Source organism: Toxotes jaculatrix, chromosome 4 (assembly GCF_017976425.1).
Source record: "Toxotes jaculatrix isolate fToxJac2 chromosome 4, fToxJac2.pri, whole genome shotgun sequence".
NCBI lineage: Eukaryota > Metazoa > Chordata > Actinopteri > Toxotidae > Toxotes > Toxotes jaculatrix.
Window position 1 is genome coordinate 9542070 of NC_054397.1, and position 23875 is coordinate 9565944.

The following is a 23875-nucleotide window of genomic DNA, read 5'->3' on the forward strand; positions in this document are numbered from 1 at the left end:
TCACAGGGGAAGAAGAAGAGCTGGTTGTTCACACATGACCTCTGACCTGCCACTGGGGAGCCAATGGGGGAGTAGCCTGTGTCTTGGGAGCTCTTGCCCTCTGATGTGATGGCTCCAGGCAGTAGGCTTTGCGTGAACCCATCCCCCATGGCACCCCTTGCCACTAGATCCTCTGCATTATTCATACAGGCCGAGATGGGGTTGGGGGGCAGAATATGGAAAAGGAAGCACCAAGGTTCAAGACCTTCTCAGATCACAAGGAACTTCTGCTTAACCTCCCCTGAAGTGGCGAACACAGGGATAGAGCAGTTTTTTAAAGGAACTGGATCTGAAAGCAGGACTGGAGATCAATGGGGAATCCCTCGAGGCTTGGTGGAGATCACATTCACTGCAAGGTGATTGGTGAATCAATGTGGTTCCCATGGTTCACTTTGCCATTGTGAGAACTGATCCTCCTTTTTGCAAGTGAGACTGTCCTATGATCAGCTGAACTGCCCTCATGTTAATGTGAAACCAATGTAGCTGTCATTCAGCACAGATTGTACCTAACTGAACATCATGCCAGTTACCAAATATCAGAGATGTTCTATGACCAAAGCTATATGAGTGTCTGAGATCTCCCTTTTGATCTAGTATATACAGGCAAAGGCCAATACAATGTATTCACAGCAAATATTTTCCTTTTTTGTTGTGTGCCTAGCGCAGCATCTCTCTTCTTGCTTGCCAAATAGACTCAGTCATTGAGTATGATAGGTGATGATTAGTGAAAAGCATATACATGTTAAGCTGTTAATCCCTAATGCACACTATGCAACCTAACAACGGTGCACACCCGGGCTCTTAATACAGCCTGGCACATAACCTGCTAATTGCATAATTGCCTGATTTGTTTTAACTGACAGTGGTGCCCTGGTCCATGACAAGGCCATCATTTGCTCATCCTCACTGTCAGCAATTTGCAAGGTGGATACCCCGCTACACACCCACTACACAACATCCAGCACCACAGTATTAGAGACAGCCATGAATTAAGAATGCATAGCAGTGGCGGAGAGATGAATAAATACAGCCGTTGCTAGATTAATTCTGAGAGACATGGAGGCAGGCAGATAAAATAAACTAACAGCAGCAGGCTGTCCACCAGATAAAGTGGGTACCCTATCGTCTCTCTTCTGTAATTACTGGCTAATAGTCATTAACCTGGCAAACAGAGGTTTAGCTGTATTGTTTAAAGGACTCTAGGATGCATAATGACAGACTAATATGTCATAGCACTGGTGGAGATGGGGGAGGGGTGGATTAATGAGATTTTCCTGGAGGGAGTGTACAAGAAGAGGTGGGGCACGCCTGGAAAATATAGGGGAAAGAGGGCCACATTAAGCTAATTGGAAGATGAGTGCCTACTTGTAAAAGTGCTTCTAATGGCATATTTGTTTCTCTCACAGCATCACAAGGCTAATGCAGGGGAGTGGAGTTGTGAGACTTACTGTGGTAAGGACTACAGGGGCCCATGTTTGTCTACAAATGTGTGTCAACACACTGTAGATACAACTCGTGCACATTTTTGCCTCACCTTTGATTGATTTTTTCTTTTTATCTGCATTAAATATTTTTGTCTGGAATTTAAGAACAAAATTGATATACTGCAAAATATTGTGTTATAAATGAGGTACTGCAATAGCATTTAATGTGTTTAAAGGCTTCTTGGCATAAAAATCAGTGGGAGTTTCCATATGGACTAAACCTTAATCAAGTTTTTCCCTTCACATCCTTTTGTAGACTGATTTGCGCCAATTTTGAATTTATGTTGACTCTATGCTCCGAGCCCAACCCCAGCCTCAATGCATGTTGACTAGCCTCCAAAACTCAATTGACCAGTGAACAAGGAGGGCTTGGATAGCATCCTCTAGCCTCCTCACAGGGTCCAGTGCATAGAACTGCTGACCTGGTCTGACAGCTGCCTGGCCCTTCCACGCTCTAATGGGTTGCAGTTTAGCCTGTGTCATTGTGTTTTGGCTTTTGTCTGACTTCATGAGTGGGGAAGTGAAGGCACAGGGTAGGACTAGCAGAGGATAAAATAAATGTCTAAACCTTGTTTCACCCAGTCAGTGATTGAGCCGGGGCTGGATAACAGAGTGTGGGTATGAAGGGCGTCACAGGTCAAGTCGTCTTGTTGATGTGTGTAAATATGCAAAGCTTTTGTAGTTTTCCCGAAAGATTTTACGTTTTGCTTGAGACTAATCCCTAGCATTTATTAGTGGAGCTTCCATTAAAATTACCTCTTATTTGAAAGGTTGTGGTATGAATGTTGTTTCAATCTTAATTTGAAGAGCAAACATTAAAGTGGGGCAGTTTGGAAAGTGATATTAAGATGTCTTAAACTGGCTTAAATTGAGTTAAACGTGGCCTTTCAATGATCCCAAAAATGCAAATACTCTGCGTATAAAGTCGACACACTGTTCATAGGAACAATATACTTAAATCATATTTAGATCTACTTCTAATCATACTTGTAATTGTAGGCTACCTTTGTGTATTTAAATATGCAACACTCACAAATGAATCTTTTTTTTTTTGTCACTATAACATATCAAAAGACTGCTCCACTTCTTAGAACTACAATTTCTTAAGAAATGTTCTGGTTGTGGAACTATTTAAAGATTCACTTTCTAATTTGCTTTCATTTTTTTGTTTCAATTAAATCAAATGGAAGTACTAATGCCCAGTTGGCCATGCAGTATGAAATAATAGTGCCCAGGCTAGAATTTAAAGTCATACCTCCAGGCAAAAACTCCAGAGCGCACACAGAATGAAAGTGTAAAATGTTTTTTAATGTATATTTAACAACAAATACCCCAGTGACTATTGATGTTTCGTCTCAGAAGAATCTATTTCTCCAGTATATCTGAGGGCATGATATGAAACCACTCACACTTTTATTTTCTGTTTTTCTGCTCTTCTTCCTCTGTGTCTCCCCCTTACTATCTCTCTTTCGCTGTCTCTCTTAAAACATTTATCTTCTGTTTTCTCCTTACAGGCCCTTTGTGCTTTGTGATGTTGGTTTTTACAGCTTTTTACTCACCAGAGTTGCCATTTATGTTTTATAGATGCCAGGAGCTATAAGCACATTTGAAATGTTACCATTTCACTGTGACTAATTGTCATCGCTTGCATTACTCCCTCGATGTCACTTGCGCTTGGTCCCCCAGGAACCTGTGTGTGAACTGTAATATTTACACTATGTCTCTCTTTTCCTCTCTCTCCCTCTGTCATCTATTTCTATCACACAAACACTCATACCATCTTATATAACAGCAGCTCTTGCAACAGCTACTGTATGAGTACAATTTTGAGAAGAGTTCTGTCATCAGTGCTGTGAAGCAGGAAAAGACGTGGGTTCATACACGAGGACAAAAGTACTGGGTCAAACATTCATTGCCTTAAACTTTAGTAGCTCCACCACAAAGTAAATTCTCAGGATCTGCCAAGATTATTTTCCCAGAATCCCTTGCCATCTCTTGATGTTTGACAACATGCACATTTTCAAGGAGTCTAAGCTTTTTATTTTTCAGCCCTTAATAGCACATCTCTGAAAGACTCTAGCCAAGAAAAGTGCTCTATTTGGAATAACGCCCAAGTCCCATTGGAGTAGATCTGGTCTCTTAGGATGGAAACACAGGAACAGGAAATGCCAAGGGTTATTATAAATTATCTATTGTTAATATTTGTTATTTGACATTTTTTCCCATTTTCTTCTACAGTCAAGTAAAAAATTATCATCAATTGAGAGTGCCCTAAATGACCTGGTGATTTATTACAAAGAATTTCACCATTATTATTTAAGGAGGAAAAGGTTGTGATTCCTTACAAGCTTCCTAACATATTGATATGATTAATATTAAGGTAACAGGTTATACATCCTTTGGACCTAAAAGCATGATAAATATACAGCCTGCCAAATGAAGCAGCTCAATGTCACTGTCAAGGCAACATCCAACACAACCTTAAATGAACACAAGTTTTTCTCTATGAATGTCCAAAGCCACCCCCAGATACATGGTGTAGCAGTCTCATCCTCCCTCAAGCTTTTCACTGCCTTAGAGACAGAGAACACACTAGAAAAATGCCGTCCAACCAAGGTGTGATTAGTGGATTGCATTAATTATTCTATTATATCTGTTACCTATTTTTTCTCTGGCTCACATCATTTTGCAAATATCCCCGGGTACCGTTTAAGTACAGAGGGAGTCCCAGCAAGAGTTCATGTCTTTTACAAAGCAGTTTTAGTCAGTCTCACAGCTTAACAATCCAACAGTGTTGGAAGTCACACAGACCTGCTGATAGCCCCACCTCAGTGATTTTGATTTGTTTGCTTGAGACTCAATTAAACTCTTGCCTACTCTCATCATTGTGTAATTAATGATTACATTCACAGGGCTGACTTATAGAAAAAAATAGATGGGAAAGAGGGACAGCGAAGGGGGGAAACTTTCGACAATGCTCTGTTAGTTACATGTCGCTCCAGGGGCCTCTGAATTTCATGAGCAGTAAAGCTTGCCCTTGCAAACTAACCCCTGCTCTATCTTCTCTTTTGACCACACTGATTATGCACAATCAATAATGGTTTATATTTGTGTCTTCTCTCTTGTCTCTTCTGGGGCATCTAGGATGCTGCAGGCAAGGTGCTGGACCGCTGGACCATCATGTCCCGAGAAGAAGAGATCATCACCCTGCAGCAGTTCCTGCGCTTTGGTGAGACCAAGTCCATTGTAGAGCTGATGGCCATTCAGGAGAAGGAAGGTCAGGCAGTAACAGTTCCCTCCTCCAAGACAGACTCCGGTATTAGGACATTCATTGAAAGCAACAACCGGACCCGCAGCCCGGGACTCCTGACACACCTGGAAAATAGTAGCCCATCGAGCATTCACCATTTCGAGAATATCCCCAACAGCTTAGCCTTCCTCCTGCCCTTCCAGTACATCAACCCAGTTTCTGCCCCCATGCTTGGCTTGCCCCCTAATGGTCTGCCTATGGAGCAGTCCGCCCTTCGGCTCCGGGAGCCCAGCCTGCCAAACCAAGGTGAACAGGTGGAGACCAGTGAATCAGAAGTGTCCCTGTCGCCCTTCCGCACAGGACAGAGCCCTAGCCGTGGAGCCCTGGGAGCCATTAACAACATTGAGCCCAAGACAGAGCCCAACAGCACGGCATCACCCATCTCACCAACCCCTTCCACCCAACAAGCTCAACAGCAGCAGCAACAGCAGACACAGCTCCAGCAGCAACAAGGCCAACAGCAGTCCCAAAATCAATCTCAACCCAACAGCTTGAGTGACCACCCAGTCCACCACCACTTTGTAAAGGATGAGCAGTCCAAAACCATCACCCATCCTTCCTTTTCTGCCAAGATGAATCGCATGCGCCGCATGGGAGCCACTTCACGCAAGGGTCGTGTGTGCTGCAACTCTTGTGGCAAAACCTTTTATGACAAAGGCACACTTAAGATACACTATAATGCTGTACACTTGAAGATTAAACACCGTTGCACCATTGAGGGCTGCAACATGGTCTTCAGCTCACTTCGCAGCCGCAACCGTCACAGTGCCAATCCCAATCCACGGTTGCACATGCCCATGCTGCGCAATAACCGCGACAAGGACCTCATCCGTGCCAATTCAACCACTGGCACACCTGTCATCTCAAGCACCAAGAGTGGCTTCACACTCACCAGCCCTGGAAGGCCACCACTGGGCTTCACTACTCCACCAGTAGACCCTATGCTTCAGTCACCCCTTCAAAGTCCACTAGTGTTCCCCTCCCTGAAGTCAGTGCAGCCAGTACAGCCAGTGCCCCCATTCTACCGTACACTCCTGTCCCCTGCTGACCTTGTCAGTCCTCCAGTGTCGCTGCCCACCAGCCCCATCCTGCCCACCACCACTAACAGTACCACCCTGATGGACCAGCAACAGCAGATCCTGGCTGCTGCAGCTGTGGCTTCACATAACAATGTTCATGTGTCAGAGGCAGGACCCATGTCCCACCGCTTACCCACACCTACTGCCAATCATGACTTCACAAGTGGCAGTAGTGACCCCACGCCCAAAAAGAAGCCTCGCAAATCTAGCATGCCAGTAAAGATTGAGAAGGAAGTGATTGATGTGGCTGATGAATACGAGGACAAAGATGAGGATGATGATGATAACATCCACCAAAATCACCACCATCACCAGTCATCCCTTCTTCACAACAATATCAAAATCAATGGAAATTGTAACAGCAACAATTGTGGCAGTGGTACTGGGAACCACAGTGGTGGCAGTGGGCAGCAGTCCCCTTCTCAGGACGAGATGAGCCCTGGCTTAGCTCTGAGAGGTATGATGAGACAGAGTGAAGATGAATGCAGAGAAGGCACTGGCAGTGAGAGTAGGGGTGGAAATGATCTGAGAAGCTCTGGTGAGCTACGTTGTATGGGGAGCTTCACCTCTGAGGACCAGGACCATGAGAGAGACTTTGAGAATGAGTCTGAAACCTCTGATTCCAAGATGTTCTACCGTGATGAGCTTATGGATGTGGAGGAACAACAAAAACACAGCAGGGGTGGGAGGGGTCTGAACAAGGAACAGGATGATGAGGGTGGCGAGGAAACCCATTTGAGAAAGGAAATGGAAGGCAAAGGCCATTCCTCACCCTCCCCTCCTCAGCCTACTATCAAGATCAAGGAAGAACTCAGTGATCCTACTTATGACATGTTCTGCATGGGCCAGTATGGCCTCTATAACGGAGGCATGGCAGCAGCTGCTGCCGCTGCTGCAAGTATGGCTGCCCTGCACGAGAGCTTCATCTCTTCGATGGGCTATGGCGCCAGCCCACCCAAATTCCCTTCTTCTCAATCACCTGAAGGAGATCCATGCTCAAGTCCTGACCCCAAGATTTGCTATGTGTGTAAGAAGAGCTTCAAGAGCTCCTATAGCATGAAACTGCACTACAAGAATGTGCACCTCAAAGAGATGCATGTGTGCACTGTGGCTGGCTGCAATGCTGCTTTCCCTTCCCGGCGGAGCCGAGACAGGTTAGTACTAGAACTTAATGCAACCATTTTATTTTAATGCAATTGCGACAATTGCAGGTAGGTTCGATGGAAATGTTCAACTCAGTCTTTATTATCTTGGCACAACATAAGTCTGCAAAACATACCTCTTCTTTTGTAAGGATATAGTGGTTTTATAAAAGCCATGTCAAAAAAGTTCAATAGATATTAACATTTTTGTGAGAGATATGGCTTTCCATTTCATTAACCTGCAGTAGTTCATTACTGTATGACATTTACTTAGGCTATCACTTAACATCTGTTAGCTAATGGAACACTGAAAAATGGATTCAGGGACATCTGCTGCTTGTCAAGTCAAAGTTCAGAAAAGCAGGGTGTCAGGATGAGAAACACATACACACACATTCATACAAGCACCAGGCCATACCCATCAACCCTCCAGCTGCAGCGTGTTGTTTACCTGCCCTCACTACCTCACCTTGTCACAGGGAGGTGAAGGCGCATATTTTAACATAGACAGCGGTTTGTCAAACCACTGCATTTATTAGCGCATTAGGAGGTGAGGCTAGCCATGCTCACCTGGGCTTGTTAGCACATATCAGTCCCACACACTCACTCCACAGAATATATATACTGCAACAGCACTGGAAGCAGGTTGATTCTATAACACATGCTGGAGATACATACACATTATTTGTGCCCTGGGCTAGTACAGGCTCCCTAAGGGATTACAAAAAGCTGTTTTTTGTTTTTTTTTTTTGCATGATTGGAGTGACTTAAATTGGCCAGCATTCAGTCATGCTTAATGAACAGAATTTCTCTTTATATACAGCTTGTAATAATATCCATTTATGCTAGTTTTATTTTATTTTTTTAAAAAGATATCAAAAAGACAGCTGTGTGTGTGTGACTTCATATTTCAGGTTTGGTGATACAGACAGTCATATTCCCTTGCCGTTCATCTAAACAACCATAGTTACTTGAATGAGTTATCCAGTCACTCAACACAGCAGGCACATAATGTAAAATGGCCTCTGAAACCAATTGTAAATACCCCCTGCCCCTCTAAAATACACAGCACTTCAAGTGTAACAAATACCTCTGAAGCTCTCTATCTCTTTAATAGAACTCAGCTGCACTACCTAACAGTCTTATTCATTCTGTTCTTTAGCATGAATAGGGATGGGGAAAAAAAACAATTTTTATCTTGTAATATCCATGACAAGTGAGATTTTAATTTTATCAAGGGACAACTTGCAAATTACTGCATATTTCCAAATGGCAAATCTTCCCAGACGGAGCTTTATATTTTATTTTTTTTTCCAATGTTTTGTCTCACCCCCTCCTCCATCACTGCTATGTTCCTCCTCCCTGCTCCTTTTCCTCCCCAAGCCTTTTATTACATTTGTTGTTTCGGTGGCATCTGTTCGTACCACTGTTTGTTCATTAGCAGCATGTAAATGGAGCAGGTGATTCTGGGACTCTATTAGAATGGATGTGGGAGGAGAACAGGGGGAGCAGAACAGGAGACAAGTTAGCATTAGTGAAGGTGCAACCCTGCTGCTCACCTGACACAGCTCTGCCAACAGCAGCAAGATGACACGAAGTGTTATTATAGCATTCACTGCCTCAGAGGGCTGTACTGCCACCGGTGAGTTTGTTAGCTCCCTTCTTTTGACAAGGCTTTAGAAATAGAGAATGCCTGAGGCATGACCGGCCTGCTGTCTAACATGTACATGCACACATATACACACTCACACACACACACACACACACACACACACACACACACACACACACACACACACACACAGACACAGACACAGATTCAAACAAGGATATGTACAAATAGATAACAAAGAAAAGTATTTATTTTTGAATTCAACTTATCTCTTTGTAATTAGCATCCTAATGCTATATACCAGTTGTTCGAAATAAATGTCTTATCTTAACTTTCCAAGAGTAAAAACAGAGTTCCATCATACATTTATTGGGGAATTTAAAACAAGAAAAGGTTTCAAGGGTAGATAGGAGTTAAACCTAAGAGTTTTGTAAACTGATAAGAAAGGAAACTTCTTGAAACCAGCTCACAGAGCTAAGTGTGGCTGATAGTCAGCAGATATTGCTGAGTGAATTACTGAGAATCAAAACGTTAAATTCCTACAGTTGCACTGCTTTTTCTGCAGTGAAGTGATTTCGTCCCTTCATGCTGGAATCTGCTATCATGACGCCCGAATAGCTCATAAAACTGCGAGAAGAAAAAAGTAGTTGTCAGAAAAGAGGAGGGAAAAGGCTGAAGAGGGGAAGGTGCATTTTCACAAATATGCAGCCAGGCATTTGATTATCAAAGCCAGGGGTGAGTGGAGAGCTTTAGACAAGCACAGAGGGTTCAAAGATTAGACAGCACTGTACAGCCAAAAGGTAACACCTCTACATGAACTCCTCCTATGCTCTCTCTCCTCCTGTGTGTGTGTGTGTGTGTGTGTGTGTGTGTGTGTGTGTGTGTGTGTGTGTGTGTGTGTGTGTGTGTGTGTGTGTGACAGTTTGACTCCATGATGAGAAACACCAGCATATAAATGCCATTCAAACAAAAGTGGTAGAGCATATGGGAGACAGAGATAACTTTGTAGGAAGGAGGGACAATTGTGAACATAATGCATCTTTGAGCCAGGGGTATACTGTTTAGCTCTGGGTGGGTGAGACCACACTATTATTTCCATACTTTTTCTGTGAGGGATAAAGTCCTGATAGCATATGGGACATATTACTCTGCCGCTGGTTCAAACAGGGAAAAAAACAACAGAAGAAGGGCACTGCATAGCTCAAGGAATCCTGGGGCTTTGAGATGAGTCAATACACAAGCCGGGCTCTTATCACATCTGTCCCTGGATAATCCTCTAATGATATAATTTTGTTTGAGTGTAATGGTAGCAATAAAATGGAAAAATAATTTGGTTGTTTTCATAAGAGCATTTGCTCTGATAAGATTAAGAAACTGCAAGTACAAAGATATTTGCACAAAATAATGTTTAGAATGTTTATTACTAGTAAATTGGATCAAGCCAGACTCCATTCTTTCTCCGAATATGATTTTTTTTTACTGCCAACAGTGTTGGCAGTAACAATTTATAAGCAGCTCTGACAGACATAAACGACAGAAAAATCAACACTTATTAATTAGCATAAAGTACTTCTCTTATATATATATAAAAGGAACCATTAGGATAATAACCACATTGAATTTTAATAAGAGGAATGTAAACCAGTGGTTATTTGTTGTTGTTGTTGTTGTTTTCACAGCTGAATAATATATGCTAACGCAGCATTACAATATGCAGTCCTGCCTGGCTTCCCCTTCTCAGTACCTTCAAAACAGCTGTTGACATCCAGCAACAGAGAACTCTAAGTACCTCTGCATATCTGATCAGTCCAAGAGTGAAAAGCCAAAGGCACGTAAACACACCATCAGACACCAGCATCAAAAGCTCCCGTATCAAAGTGAGGAAGAAAACGGAGGAAAGGTCATTTGATCTACAGAGAAAAAAAAAAAACGAGCCAATGACATTGTCAGAGTAGCACACTATGAATGTGCTGCTATGGAAAAAAGTATCAATCGTGTTTATTTAGTTTGTATCCCTGCCCTATTTATAAAACTGTAGAATGAACAGCAGATCTCACACACACACACACGTATACCCAAACATGTTCAAATGAATCCTCACACACACATATAGGAAAGGATAAATCGTTGTGCCCTTGAGCAAATGTGTAATGTGTGTGTTTTTGAGTGTAAAACAGAGAGCGACATAAGTGTGTATGTGTGTGTGGTTTTACACTCGGGTGTTTTCACCCAGCCTCCCGGCCGCCTGCTGCATGGAGGTAAATGATTGCATATTTATTGTGGGGAGCGAGCAGCGTCGGCAGAAGTGTTGAAGAAGCTGCATGATTAACTGCTGGAAAGGCGCACATACCAGTAATCATCACCATTATTAGCCTCGTTAATCATATTTTTTAAATTGGTGACTAGACTTGCCTTACTTATCTCATTTTTATCAACCTATCCTGCTTCTTTTTTTTTTTTTAACCTTCACTCCAGCGTTTTTAACCTGCTCCTTCTATGTCGCTACACCAGCTAGGTGTCCTCCCTCTTCCACATCCTCATGGATGCAGCAGTGCACAGCCAGTTGTCCCACATGGGCCACTGCAAACGGAGAGTGAAGGTTAATTATGTTGGAGTGTCTCTTTCCTTCCCTCTCCTTCCTCTCTCTGCCTCTCTCCTTTTCACTAGGTCCCCACACGGCATGTGGGCCCAGCTCCGCTGCTCCACAATCAGCTCTGTTTGTCTCTTATAAACAAAGGGCACGCTGCTCATAGAGAGAATATGTTAGCAAAAGCCACTCACCCTGGTTATAATGATATCTGCTGATTAAAAGATGGAAACTTGAGATATTACATCCCTTTGGTTTATCACTCACAGTTTCCTTGTGATGTATTTTGAGGAGAATAAGGGGAATTATTTCATTCTAAGATTATGAACATGTAGGCACCCACACAAACACCCTGTCATCAATAGAATTCCAAGTAATTTTAAATCATAACTTGTACATAAAAATGTTTTTCATTTGATATTTAATGTATAATTAATGTCTATCCACTCTTTTACTTGTGGATACTAAAATCATTGCTTGTAACTTATGCTGTTGAACAGACTGAAACGGTGCAAAGGAGATATAACAGTGACAGAGAGTGATAAATGTTACTAAAACTCTTGTCCTCCCACTCACACCGAAACCTCATAACACACCCCAAATGACAGGAAAGACAAAGAACCACTGGTGTCAGTTTAATACCACTCAGCTTTCCATCTCATTTACACATTATGAGGCATTTAGATGACATACACACACGTACACACGCACGCGCGCACGCGTAAACACACTGACACAAAATCAAGGGCAAGGGCCATCAGGTGATTAACGCCGGTTGGGACAGGCACACTCTCGCTCTGCCTCCTCTGCACAGTCAAAAATGGGCTCTCTGGAGGCCTCCCCCATCTTTTGGGCGAAGATGAGACTGTCAAATTGGTTTGCCAGCCACATTACTGGCCAACAGGGAGGTAGAGATGGAGGAGGGAGGGGGACTAAGGAGTTGGGGTTTTGGGGGAGGAAAGATAGAGCGTACTATGGTGGAAGGATGGACGTGGTGGGATGGAGGGGAGTGGGAAATGGGGCAGAAAGTCTAAATCTGATAAATGAAGGGATAAATGCATTATGTCCACTGTGTGTAGATTCTGCTGACTTATTTTGATTATTCAGGGCAAGGAAGCATTGCCAACACAGTAATGAAATTATTTATTATTTACAAAAAATATTACTATTTAAAAATATTAAATAATGTTTATGCAAATAATCATGAACTGGACTTTCTCCCTTCTCCTCTTCAGTTATTGAGACTAAATCATTTCCAAATGGCTACAAATGATATCCCGTTTGTTGTCTTCCATCTAATTTATTTGCATATATCTTTAAAATGGATAAAAAGACTGTGGTGCAAATTGTGAATATTTTTCATTTAGATATTGTTGTAATGTTCTGACAATGTGGTTTGCATTTTGAGTATTTAAAATGGCTACTGTAGCTATAGGGCAGACTACTTACTGCATGATATTTAGCATGTTTGACTTTAATATCTTAAAACTGAGATAGCGATGGTTAACTTAGAGCTTATTAGCAGTGAGAAGGTGTTGTTTTAGAGATGGAGACATGTTGCAAAGGACCTGCCTACTTGAGCATCATCAACAGCATCCTGAACCTCAGGCTTAACTGAGCAAATCTATGGCCCCTCCTCAAGTCAGAGCCTGTTGGCTTACTGGAAATTGTGCCCATAATCATTGATTATGGCATTTCTTTTTTGACTTTCATGAAGCATTCTAGCCCCTCACAGCCAAGCATCCACACGTTACTTGACTAGACAAGGATACAGTGCCACAGACATTGAATCATGACTCCCATACACCAGCCATAAGCTAACACCATATGGGTGCAACTGTACTATCAAAGGATAAAAAAGAACAAAGGATTTATATAGTCTTTTTGATCGAATCCTGCTATATGGAGGTAGTATATTTTCTGTTTTTCACACACACACACACAAACAGACACAAGCATGTGCAAACACACACACACATGCAGTGGCAGCCACAACCAATCGATTTGCCACGCTCTCTCTCCTCGATGCTGACGATGCTCGAGTGGACGGGCTCCTGGTTGCTTGGTTCACAGAAAAGGGTCCCTCAAATGAATGTATTTTTACCTCTTGCAGGACAATGTCGGATAGGGAAGTAAATAATTAAAGGAAAGGGACCCTTTTTGACTGCATCAACCCTGCCACTGCTGGTAAGCTCTACTATCCATTGTGACTCCATTTTTGCCCGTCCTGCTAAGGATGACCCTTTTCTTTTTTTTTTTTTAATTTTTGTTTCATTTTTCACACGTGCCCTCCCTGCATGGAAACCCTTCACATTAAAGGCACTGAGTGTTTGCATATATTCTTATTTGATTCAAGTGCTGACCTGATATGAGAGGAGTGGGCCTTGTATATGTCATATCTGACACCGGTCATTAGTTGCTTAAGTTTCCTTTCTGTGTTATGCAGTTTTATTGTGACATGTGTGCCGTGGGTACCCTTTTTCTTAGTTCGACTTGGGAACTGTGAAATTGGAGCAAAAATTCACTGAATGTGATCTTTCAAGCACATTTCACCTTGCATCCTTTAGCATGGCTTTTTATGCTAAATGAAATCCCCACTAATAGTATCCTGGCTTAAGCATGGCACTTGTTAGTTTCTTTCATCAGCTGTAGCACATTGTGTGATACAGTTTGCCTTGTGTTTAGGAAAAAATGCCCATCTTAATTAAATCCAGGGCTACATAAAGACATGTTCATTGAGGTGCTCGATTAAGCCCCTTCCAATAGGGAGTGAACGCGATAATGCTGTCAGGGCCTAGTGCTAATATGCTATCCAGTTCCCCTCGATTATCACATTACCACAGCTCGAATCAATTGATAAACTCCCATTCAATATGGTGGAGTATTTAATTGAGTCAGAGTCTATTGGATTTGAGGGCTGTGCAGTGCAGACATGCTGACAGCAGTAAACACTAGCAGGGTGCTCTCTCTCTGTGCTACGTTAGTGCACTTTTCTGAGGAGAGCTGCAGGGTGGATTTCTCTCTCTGTGTGAATTTCTGTGTACCTCGATAGTAACAATGATTACGTATGTAGTGGTTCTTAGATATTGAATCTTTATAGCCCAGTACCATTTCACAGATGTGAGATAACTTTATAATATGAAAAATAAATGACTGTAAGTACAAATACATGGATTTAAACACTGTGGCCATTTTGTATTTAAGAGGCAATCCATCCTACTACACTTGCAGTATTCTGATCTACAACAACTTTATGTTTACCCACACTAGGCACAGCTCCAACATCAACCTGCACCGCAAACTGCTGACCAAAGAGCTGGACGACATTGTCCTGGATCCCCAACTCACGCCACTGCCCAAGGACCTGCGAGCCGAGTTACTGGCCAAGATCTACGCTGGGCACCACATGGGCTTGGACCCTATGGCTGGGATGGGCATCGGAGGCGCCAGCCTCGGACCCACAGGCCTGAACCACGATGCCCGTTCCCCCACGAGCAATGAATATCCCCACCACCCTTTCCACCACAATCTTAAAAATCACCACACCAACGGCTTCTCCCAGGGCCAGCCAGATGACTACATGGTGCTGGACCTGAGCACCACATCTAGTGTTCAATCCAGCAGCAGTGTCCACTCCTCACATGAGTCTGATGAGGGCAGTGATGAAGGCATCCTATTGGATGACCTGGAAGAGGAGGAGGGAGAAGAGGATGAGGAGGAGGGCAACAGCGAGGGAGAGGACTGCTCCCAGCGTGCCGTGAGGCGAGCTGAAGGGAGGCATCGGGATGAGACTGGAGAACTAAGAGGAGAGGGACATGGTGAGGGGTTGGAAACTTCCTCCTCACCGTTCTTCCTTTCATCCACCGGGGGCAGTAATGGTGGCAGCAGTGGGATCCTCTGCAACATCTGCCACAAAATGTATAGCAACAAAGGGACCCTGCGTGTGCACTACAAGACTGTGCACCTGCGAGAGATGCACAAGTGCAAAATCCCCGGTTGCAACATGGTGTTCAGCTCTGTGCGCAGCCGTAACCGACATTCTCAGAACCCCAACCTCCATAAAAACATGCCCTTCTCCACAATAATAGACTAAATAATGACTTTCTACTCTAGCCTCCTGTCAGTATGCCCACTCCTCCCTTCATTCCTCATCCTTATTCCTCCTTAAATTAGCTTTTAACCCCCGCCCAGGGCCATCAAATGCAAGCCAAGTGCTTGTATGCCTCTTGCCCGTCCTCAGTAAGTCATTGCAAGACATTTCTATGTCCCTCTATAAAATTCATTGACTCTAAATACAGTTTATCATTGTGACCTTTGACTTCTCCTTCTTTGGAAGAACAGGATGACACTCTTCAGTATGGAGTTTGCTTTATAACAAAACTCCAGTTTGCTTTTTTCATAAGCCCCTCCATCTTTCCTTTCAAACTTCTCCCCACTTTGTTTTTATGTCCGTCTCCAAAGAATCTATTCAAACTCTTATTTGTGACTTTGCCTGCAGAAACGATAGTATTGAGAAAAAAAAAAAGAAAATCTTCTTGTTGTATTTGTGTAATGATAGCTTTTAAATGAACCCCTTACAAAAGCATGACAGCTTCATTTGTAAATAATGTCCCAAGAGGCTTTTGGTGTAAAAGAGTTGTGTTGATGGTTGTTTGCTTCTTTTTTCTCTCTCTTTATGGTTTTATGTTACAGTCCAGTACAATACTTCCAGCTATAGGCAAGAAAGAGGTAGCATCTTACTAGCTTGATTCATTTATGTTAGCTTCAAAGACATGTTTTAAACTGAGTCCTAGAAAAAAAAAAAAAAAGAATATCATGTGACTTGCTTTATCTACTTGTTAGGTATTCAGAGGTTGCCGGCATGCTTTTTTAGGCTCCTACACTGATATCATTCTCTGTATTTCTATTTTTTTTTTTTTTTTTTTTTGTATCTGTTATGTTTATGAGCTTTAGTATACTAATTCAGTTTTTGCACTTTGCATCTATACAAGGGGATGTGTAATATTATTATAATGAGGAGTTTTGCAATGGTGAGTTTAGGTGTTGTTTGGGGTCATTGATGGCTACAGTGCCAAGGGAAATGACAGTACCTTCAACATACTTGTGCCAGTTTCTTTTTGCACGTGCTCAGTTTCAAACACCGTTTCACGACAGAAAACTTCCCTGAACAAAGCCTGAGATCTTCCCCTATCTCGGAAAAATCTATTCAGAAAGTGTCTCCAAAGTGTCTTGCGTCAAAATTAATCTAGGTGTGATTATAAACTGCTGTTTCACAAACAAAAAGGAGTTAAATATTGATAGTCTCTCCTCCTACGTCTAAGGAGAAATTTGTATATGGTTACGTTATGATCACAATAATTACTTCAACAGTTTAATGAGGTAATCTGTGTAAAGCATGACATTAGTGTGACATTGTGAAAGTTAGCAAAGCAAAAGCTCATGTTTGTTCTCACGAAAGGCATCTTAATGAAATATGATTCTCCCATGGATTTGAAAAAAGTGAGAAAAGATGACAATAGTCCTTCAACTGTGACCAAAACAAAAGTGTATGCGTAAGAGAAGATGTTTCAGCGTGACGTTGTACTTAAATCATGCCCCAGTGGATTAATATGATGCACTTGAGTCTTAAATCTTTTGCTGTGATATTTTCGGTATCGGTTTCCATTGCTGAGTGTCAGCTGCAATTGTACTCTATGAAAAATGTTGCCATTTTCCTGGCTGTTGACTGCAGCCATTTTTAACATGTCCATGACTGTCTTACGGTACAAATATTTCCAGTAACTGGGCAAAGTAGCCAAGGGAAGGGGTATTTATTGGTGGGTCATGTATCTTCATGGAGATGTTTTTGTCCAGTATAAGAATATTTTTTGTAAAAAGACAAAAAATAGAGATTGTTCCTCAGTTTGACTTGTTTATCAATGTATTAGCAATGCCATGTCTTACTATACAAGGAGACCTTCTCTTACTTGACTGGTGCTACACACAGAGGGGAAAATATGCAGTGTTATGTGGTGTGCTGTACAGTATTCGCAACACCTTACATCCACAACAGTGTTGAGTTCCATTTGTTTCATACTTAAGCCATTTTGTAATATAGACATGACCTATTCTAGTGAAATATTTCATGTCTTTTTTTTTTATGACTCCACCTATATGACATGCAGTTTTCAGTCCTCTCTTCTCAGAGATAAAGAGAACAAGACAGAGAGCTGAGGCTGATGGAAAGGTTGCGGAGGTGGAAGGCTGACTAGGGAGGAAAGGATGACGGCAACGATCATTAAAAATGTGCTGCTTCTCCGTTACCTGGAGGCGTCCCTGCCATTCCAGCTTCTTCTGTCTAATATCTCACTTGTCACTTCGTTACACTGCCAGACGCCAAGGTTGCTGACATGACTGTGACACTGACAGAAAGAAAGAGAATAAAAAGGACAGAGTGTGTGCTCTGAACAATTCAATTTGACTCATTCATTTTAGTTGAATTCCATTCATCTGTTCACTTTCTACGTGTGCTTATTCTTATTCAGGATTGCTGGTAATTCAATTCAATTCAACTCCTTTCTTTCATTCGGTTTTTCTCTTTGTCTGTCAGACCACAGTCATTTAACAACTGCCTTACCCATTTCTTCAACCCGCCACTCACTTACCACCTCCACACCCCACAGCGCAGGTCCTACAGGGACACACGCTAATAGTGTATGCTTAAGTTCACCGGACGGCCATGGCATAGGAAAAAGGGATGGGTAATTGCCTGTTTATCCCAAGTGAAGGGAAAATTGAGTACAGGAACCCTTGCCTTCTCCCAGGAGTGGGTTTCACTGAGGCGCTTGCTGCCTCATTCACTCATTCAATCCCCCCAGCCCTCGCTCTGGCAGAAATAAAAAAGTGCTACTCCAGGAACCCTGCTGACAGCTGTCTCTCTAACACACAGCCATAAAAACACACACATGCGCAACGGAGGAGAGTGGCACACACTCACATATGCTTCCTACTTACAGGCCAGAAGGATGACAAGAGCTAGATGACTTGTTAACCTCTAGCGATGGAAGAGACAGGGGCAGAGAAAAATAGAAAGTATTCTCACCACAGGAGATGAAACTCTCCATCAAGCATTAACATTATAGCCTGTGCCACTGCACAGAAAGCTAACATTCAGCTGTGGAGAATGGTGTGAGCCTGCATCGAGTTAGGCATGGAAAGTTCAAAGGTCTTATCGTTATTGTTATTTCATTATAAATATCCCCCTATGTTTAATAACTAATAATTGGATTAAAATTTACCTCAAGAGGACCTAGATTAATTGAAGATAATCTATTAACAAGGCCAGCAAGCTCATAGACAGAACTGAACTCTCTAGAATTGAGAGAGCTGTACACGCCCAACATATTAAAAGTTATTTTATTATAAATGTGCTGTACCCACATTCAGACTTAGTTTTTTTTTATTTTTTTACACATTCCTCATGTCCTATTCTTTGCTGTCCATTTCTCAAGCAGCAGCTGCTGTGCATGACCTCTCTATCTGTGTACTTGTGTGTGCCAGACAGAGAGCTGAATATCATAGAAGAGATTCCCTTACAACACCCTTCTCCTACACCCTACGGGCTCCTTGTGTGTCCTGGATGGTGCTGGTCATGCCAGTAGAGCTCAGAGCTGCAAGATGCTGGAAAGAGAGCTGAGAAAACACACAAATAGCCAGGCAGACAGACGGCAAGAGAGAGAAGGGAGAGATGAAGGAAAGGGATTGGGCGTAGGAAGTGGTCTGGCTAGAGCCTTGCGGCAGGCACTTAACAAGGCAGGGGAGAAAGAAAGGAACACAGGGAGAGAAGAGAGCAAGAGAGCAGAAGGGCCAGGACTCCCCAGGACTCATTGCCAGCTTCTTCTTGATTGCCTGCTGGAGAGCGATCGAGCCACCCCTCACATTTCCACTCCTCGCCCCTACACTCTGCTCTCCTCTGAGAAATGACCACCAATTTCCCCCACTCCTCTGAGAAAGCCCCCAATCCAATCTTTGTCTTTCTTACTTCTCCAGCCACATGGGCCCAGGTGCATTCTGCTACCTAGTGACCGGCCTACGGGACGGCAGGAACACGTCACTTAGAGCGCCTCACTGGCCCAGACCACTGGAGTGAATCTTTAATATTTGATTAGATGAGCGTCAGGCATCAATTATTCGGTAATTCTACATAGCACACTGAGGGAGGAGGAGATGGAGCGGCTGAGCTGTTAATCACTGTCCGTTTTGTTCACGTCACTGAGTGAGTGAGGATGAGAGGTGACATGGCATGCAAACTGTCCAGTTAATGTAGCTCATGGAACAAAGTGGGATTAAAATATTTGATGGGACATCTTAAGAAATATGCAGATAGAAGAAAAACACACACATGTGTAGGTTTGTATAGATGCTTCAGTCTCATGTATTATGCTCAAAAAAAAAAAAAAAATACCCTCATTAATTTGAACTGGAACCTGTGAAATGTCAGTGATCCTGAAAAAAAAATACTGTAAATTCATGAAATGTTTTCCATTGTGCCAATCATATTTTACAGTCTTAAAGTACAAATAAGCTTGAAGACCTGGTGAATTTAGATTTTTTTTTTTTTTTTTCACTTGTGTTTTTGTGTATCCAATGCATTTGTGTCTGTGTCTTAAAAAGCCTGTGTTATGGCACTGGCACTCGACAGTGCTGCATGGCTACATAGTCGCACTGCAAAGAACAAACACAGCAGAGGAGCTTGTATCACTTTGGTGTCAAAATGGTGATTTGGAAGCCTCATGAATACTGTATGTTACCGAAACAGGTGTTTCCCATTTGCAGATAGGAGGAAAAAAATTGTCCTCTTTTTAAAAGACTCTTTTCTGTTTTTTTTTCCTTTTCTTTTTGCCTTTCCTGTATTTGTTTCTGTATCATAACTGTCTATGGTTTTTGCATAAAATGCAAAAGGGTTTTGGGATGTAAATGGAATTTTATTCATATTTTGTCCAAATACCTCTTGTAATTTGTATCAGAATTCTTGTACAATTTTTATATTAAAGATTTATCAGTCACTGGCATTTTGTCATCACACTTTATTCAAATGTGACAGACCTGGACTTAAAAAATAATTACTAAAGTGAGCAATTTTGAAAATGATATTAAAGTGAAGTTTGAATTCTATAATGTAGGGGAAAAAAGCCCAGAAGCAATGTGTCAATCAAGCCATTTTAACAAGACACCGTGATTTCAGCAGGTTTTACTGGGCTCTTTAATTACCCTATGATAAAAATCATCAGGGAAAAGGCTATCTTGACCAATTAGTGGACGATTAGATTAATAGAGTTATTAAAAGATGTATTGCATGAGAAGAAGGCGCTGCTGGTTTTTAGCAAATTAGTAAGATGGTCATTGAAGGAGGGAAACAAAGGACACACACTACCATACAGCTTGTCTGATTATATGCTGAAATTAAATTAAATGCACTTGAGAAGGCACTATTTTAGGTGAAAAATCCAAACGAAATGTACTTAAGAAAGACTAGAATTTACTTCAACTAAGAAAGAGCAAATAATATATATTGAAAACCAGAAATGCCCTTGAGTTCTAGCAAACCATCAATGTTTTCTTGTTGACTCCACTTAAAATGAAGACTATAAGCATCTATGAATATTAACATCTTAAAAAAAATACTTTAACAACAGAAAAACGATGTGACACTGACAACAGACAACTGCAGGATCATTTTGCAAAAGCGACCTGTGCTGACATCATTTGCTGTGACTGCGAGTCAAATTACAAATTGATATGAGCTCCAGCAGGGATGTCATGTTTGCTCTGGTAACCAACGGGAACATAATGCCTCCTCCCTCCCCTCTGCGAAAGTGAAGGAGTGACAGAGGCCTTATTGACCTTGAATTAGACACCATTCCTCTTTGTCACACACCCGTTCCTTGATCCCCTGTCACTGATGACAGGGGATCCAGCAATAACTGCACAACACATGCACACACACAAACACACACACACACAACATTTCAGAATAATAGCACTGAATGGTATTGATTATGTGCAGGTTTAGTAAAAGATACTCCCCCACTTTTCACAAATATCAGTCACCCATCTTAAACACATACACACCCCCTTCCTTGGTGGCAATCTCCCACCAAGGAAGGGGGTGGGTGCCGTCCGCCACTAGGCTAACCTCCCTGCTACACTACTGAGCATGCTGACGGTGGCGGCAGGCCATCGATTGGCCTGACAAACACTCTGGCCCTCCACTGACCTTTGAGAGGCAGAGCTCTTTGCTGTGGGAGAAAACATACAGATAGAGAGAGAAAGAAAGAGAGAGAGAGAGAGAGAGAGAGAGAGAGAGAGAGAGAGAGAGAGAGAGAGAGAGAGAGAAAGAGAGTCAGGAAGAGCTTTGTTGTGTCTGAACTGGAAAGGCTGGAGAAGTTGACAGGGCAAAGATGTTCATCAGCCCATCTGTCTGTCTGTCTGACCGTAGAGATTTCCAGGATTAGTAATTAATTTGCTGTCAGTCCAGTCTGCATCTGTGAATGATGCGCTGGTTCATTTTTAAATAGATTTTAAATGTTATGCTTCAGAAATAAGTTTCCAAAGCAGCTACATGTCACAGCATTAAGTATGGCTGATTTACAATAAGATATCAGACTGTTTATTCAAGTATCGTAAACCTGTGCAGACCAGTACTTCACAAAAAAAAAAAAAAAAAAGAGACAAATTACTACCTCCCTTTCACCTTCACATCTACAGGCAAGTGCTGTATATAGGACAAATAAATAGGACACAGTTTTCTTTCCTCGCCACAAGTTGCAGCACAACAGAAACATCTGAGGCATGGCTACATGTTCCAGAGGTAATTTCAAAAATGTCTGAATCTTTGAGCTATATCAATAGTAAATCTTAGTCACTGAAGGAAGTATTATGCAGTGACTATAGCAACATCAACCAGACAGTATTGCAGCACTCCGCAATACTTCACTGTGTGAATATCTCAAGGCTCGAGAAAGATCAGTGTATGTTTCTGTATAAAATTGTCAGTGAAAACAGATAAGTGAGTACGTGCGGGTCAAAAGATACAAATAACTATATACTGTATACTCAAATTCTTAAATGTGATTTCTGATTTTTGTTTCTTCCAACGTGAAATTTATCCTCAAAAATGTACGCTCACACACTCACTCACACACACATATACCTGCACACCATCCAGTTGCTGCACTGACAGCAGAAATCAATTTCCATTGAGGACTAATTGATTGTAATTGCACAATACAATTACAAAGTAAATTGCCAGAATTTAGAGGGAAAGAGCAGAGAAGATTTCATATGTCACTGCTTTATCCCAGGGCTGCTAAATTTAAATCCATATTGAATGTTACAATGAACAGAGACATTTCTTTCAACTTTTTGAAGGGTGCACAACTTAATTATACTTAAAAAGACTGGATGACTGTGAGCAGAAGCACTTAGTGAATAGCTGAGGAAATGTGAAATTAAAGGGAACAAAATAGATGGTGACTCCTGAATTCTTATAAAAACTTATCTGTGGTAACATGAGCCTTGACTGGGATGGACCTCATACACGTATAAGACTTTTTACTGGGCCTTATTGATTTGGTTCTACACCAGTGAGGCCTGCAATGCTGGCTAATGCTATTGACGAGCCATCAGTCTTGTCCAGAAGTGTGGAGGCATGCAGCTCTTTTTCCAAGACCAACCAAGGAAGGAGAGAGGAAGAGGAGGAAAGAAAGAGAGGGGGAAAAACATCAATGGACAGTGATGGAGAGTGGGGAGGAGGGCGAAGATGCAAGCACAGCAGACAGACTCACACCACTGTCCATGGTTTGGGAACACTAAATTAGAAAAAAGACAAAAGGGATGAGAGAGGGAGAAACTGTAAACAGCCGCATCGATCCAACTAGTGTTGGGCAAATCAAACCATTACAGCGAGAGTCTCATGCCCCGGAGTTGAGGGAGATAGTGTGAATATCTATGCACTTCCCTAGTGAAGAGAAAAGTTTTCACCAGCACACACTGGATCTCTTTTAGAACTGCTGGACTTACTCATTTTTTAGTCTGCTTTACCCGCTAAATAACAAGGTGGAAGTGCAGCAGGACAGGAAGGGGTTAACTCAGAAGAGGGTGGAAGGAAGGATGAAAAAAGCCCTCTGGCAACCCAGGGACAGAGGGAACGCTGAACTCATCACAAACCCCTCTCCTGGCGTCCGCCAGCACATAATGACCCCAACAAGACGGGAATCCCTTTTAATTAAAGTGAAGGGAGATCAGTTAAGCAGATGGTTGCCGACAAATATTAGGGGAAATAGAATGTTTAATGGTCTGTGCACTTATCGCAGGCTATTTTCCACACCCAGCCCCAAACTGATAAACAGGACAGGGCCTTGTTAATCAACCTTACAACCTTTAAAGCCCAAGATAAGAGAATAATTCGGGATCTTTGTAAATTAGCTTGAGATGTGGCTAAGACTCTGGCCCCTCGCGTACTCAGGGCCAGACTGTCGAGGAGGGAGAAGAATTTCTATCAGTGTAATAGCCTTGCGCCATGGTGAAGAAGTTTGGGGGGAAAAGTACTTTTTCCAGGGGATAAAGATATTTTTTCCGGTAT

At 42.2% G+C, this 23875-nt stretch overlaps 1 protein-coding gene across 2 annotated transcripts in view; it reads left to right on the plus strand.

Annotated features, from left to right (window-relative positions):
• The window catches only part of bnc2 (basonuclin 2), a 161011-nt gene extending 140714 nt beyond the window's left edge, over positions 1-20297 (plus strand). For both annotated transcript variants that reach the window (XM_041036653.1, XM_041036654.1), the window contains exons 5-6: positions 4668-7066; positions 14524-20297. In XM_041036653.1, the coding sequence (XP_040892587.1) occupies positions 4668-7066; positions 14524-15346 (3222 nt within the window). In that variant the 3' untranslated portion in view covers positions 15347-20297. The remainder of the gene's footprint in view (positions 1-4667; positions 7067-14523) is intronic.
• Positions 20298-23875: the final 3578 nt, after the last annotated feature.